This window comes from Limulus polyphemus, unplaced genomic scaffold (assembly GCF_000517525.1).
Source record: "Limulus polyphemus unplaced genomic scaffold, Limulus_polyphemus-2.1.2 Scaffold4189, whole genome shotgun sequence".
Lineage (NCBI taxonomy): Eukaryota > Metazoa > Arthropoda > Merostomata > Xiphosura > Limulidae > Limulus > Limulus polyphemus.
The window spans coordinates 107,217-108,296 of NW_013669799.1; the positions used below are offsets into that span (position 1 = coordinate 107,217).

At 36.8% G+C, this 1,080-nt stretch overlaps 1 protein-coding gene across 1 annotated transcript in view; it reads right to left on the bottom strand.

Moving 5' to 3' along the window:
• The window catches only part of LOC106470733 (glutamate receptor-interacting protein 2-like), a gene marked incomplete at its 5' end in the record, with an annotated part of 20,744 nt that extends 19,966 nt beyond the window's left edge, over positions 1 to 778 (bottom strand). Inside the window, 2 exons of the mRNA XM_022399367.1 lie at positions 186 to 386; positions 597 to 778. Of these exons, the coding sequence (XP_022255075.1) occupies positions 186 to 386; positions 597 to 778 (383 nt within the window). The remainder of the gene's footprint in view (positions 1 to 185; positions 387 to 596) is intronic.
• Positions 779 to 1,080: the final 302 nt, after the last annotated feature.

Genomic DNA, 1,080 nt, shown 5'->3' on the forward strand with positions numbered 1-1,080 from the left:
ACACTTTAGATCTAACGTAGGCCCAAATATTAAAGTCGAACTTGACACTTTAGATCTAACGTAGGCCCAAATATTAAAGTCGAACTTGACACTTTAGATCTAACGTAGGCCCAAATATTAAAGTCGTACTTGACATAAGAAATACGAAAATGTAAAAAAACAAAAAGATTCAAAAATGTGTTTACCACTCGAAAAGCATGTTTTCACAGAATTGGATGTACATTTCCTTTTACTCAGCTGTCGACCCAATCTGCCTTTGGTTGATGGTTGCAGAGATACAGGAAATGCCTTCCTTGATGGAGCAGAAGCATTGTTCCCAATGGAAGACAAGTTGTTGTGGGCAAATCTTGAACCCAATTGTCCTGCACTTGAGAAGGGCATGAAGCCTACATAAGGACATACAAACGTTTAACTGATAATCCTACAATAAAGGTTTACTAGTATTTATTATACCTATAAAAAGAATTATTAACATAATATCTAATTTTTATTACATACAAACCCACACAGAGAAGTTTTAAAACCCAACTAATATAATTGGATGGTAATTTATTCTCTAACTACCACTAAACTACTGCCAAAATTCGTTCCATTACCTCTGCTGGCAACGACATCCGGGACTTTGTGGCTGAGTACCTGAATGATGGGGAAGACTTCCAATTTGACGACTTCCTTAAGTGAACTCTTGAGAAGCTGGGAGGCCTCTGCAACCGTCATCTGGTCAGTTCTAGTTCCATCAATAGCTAGTATGTGGTCCCCGACGTGAAGAGCTCCACATCTACAGGTCAACAACAAAATCAAACCACATGAAACATACAGGCACCGATACACGACCCTTACCGAAAGCTGCATGTTCAAATGGTACCTATTAACCTTGATTATATCTGTTAACGTTACTTTAAATATGTTTATTTTTGCTGCTTGTTAACCGATTGATTAATAATTCAATGAAATGCGTTTAGCTTTTCACTCAGTAAATGGTCCAGTAAACGCTGATTATCTGTGTTTAAATTAATTCTTAAATAAATAACACCTTTCCTCGTTGGTAAAAAGTTTCGGTGGAGAATTCGCATATATAAT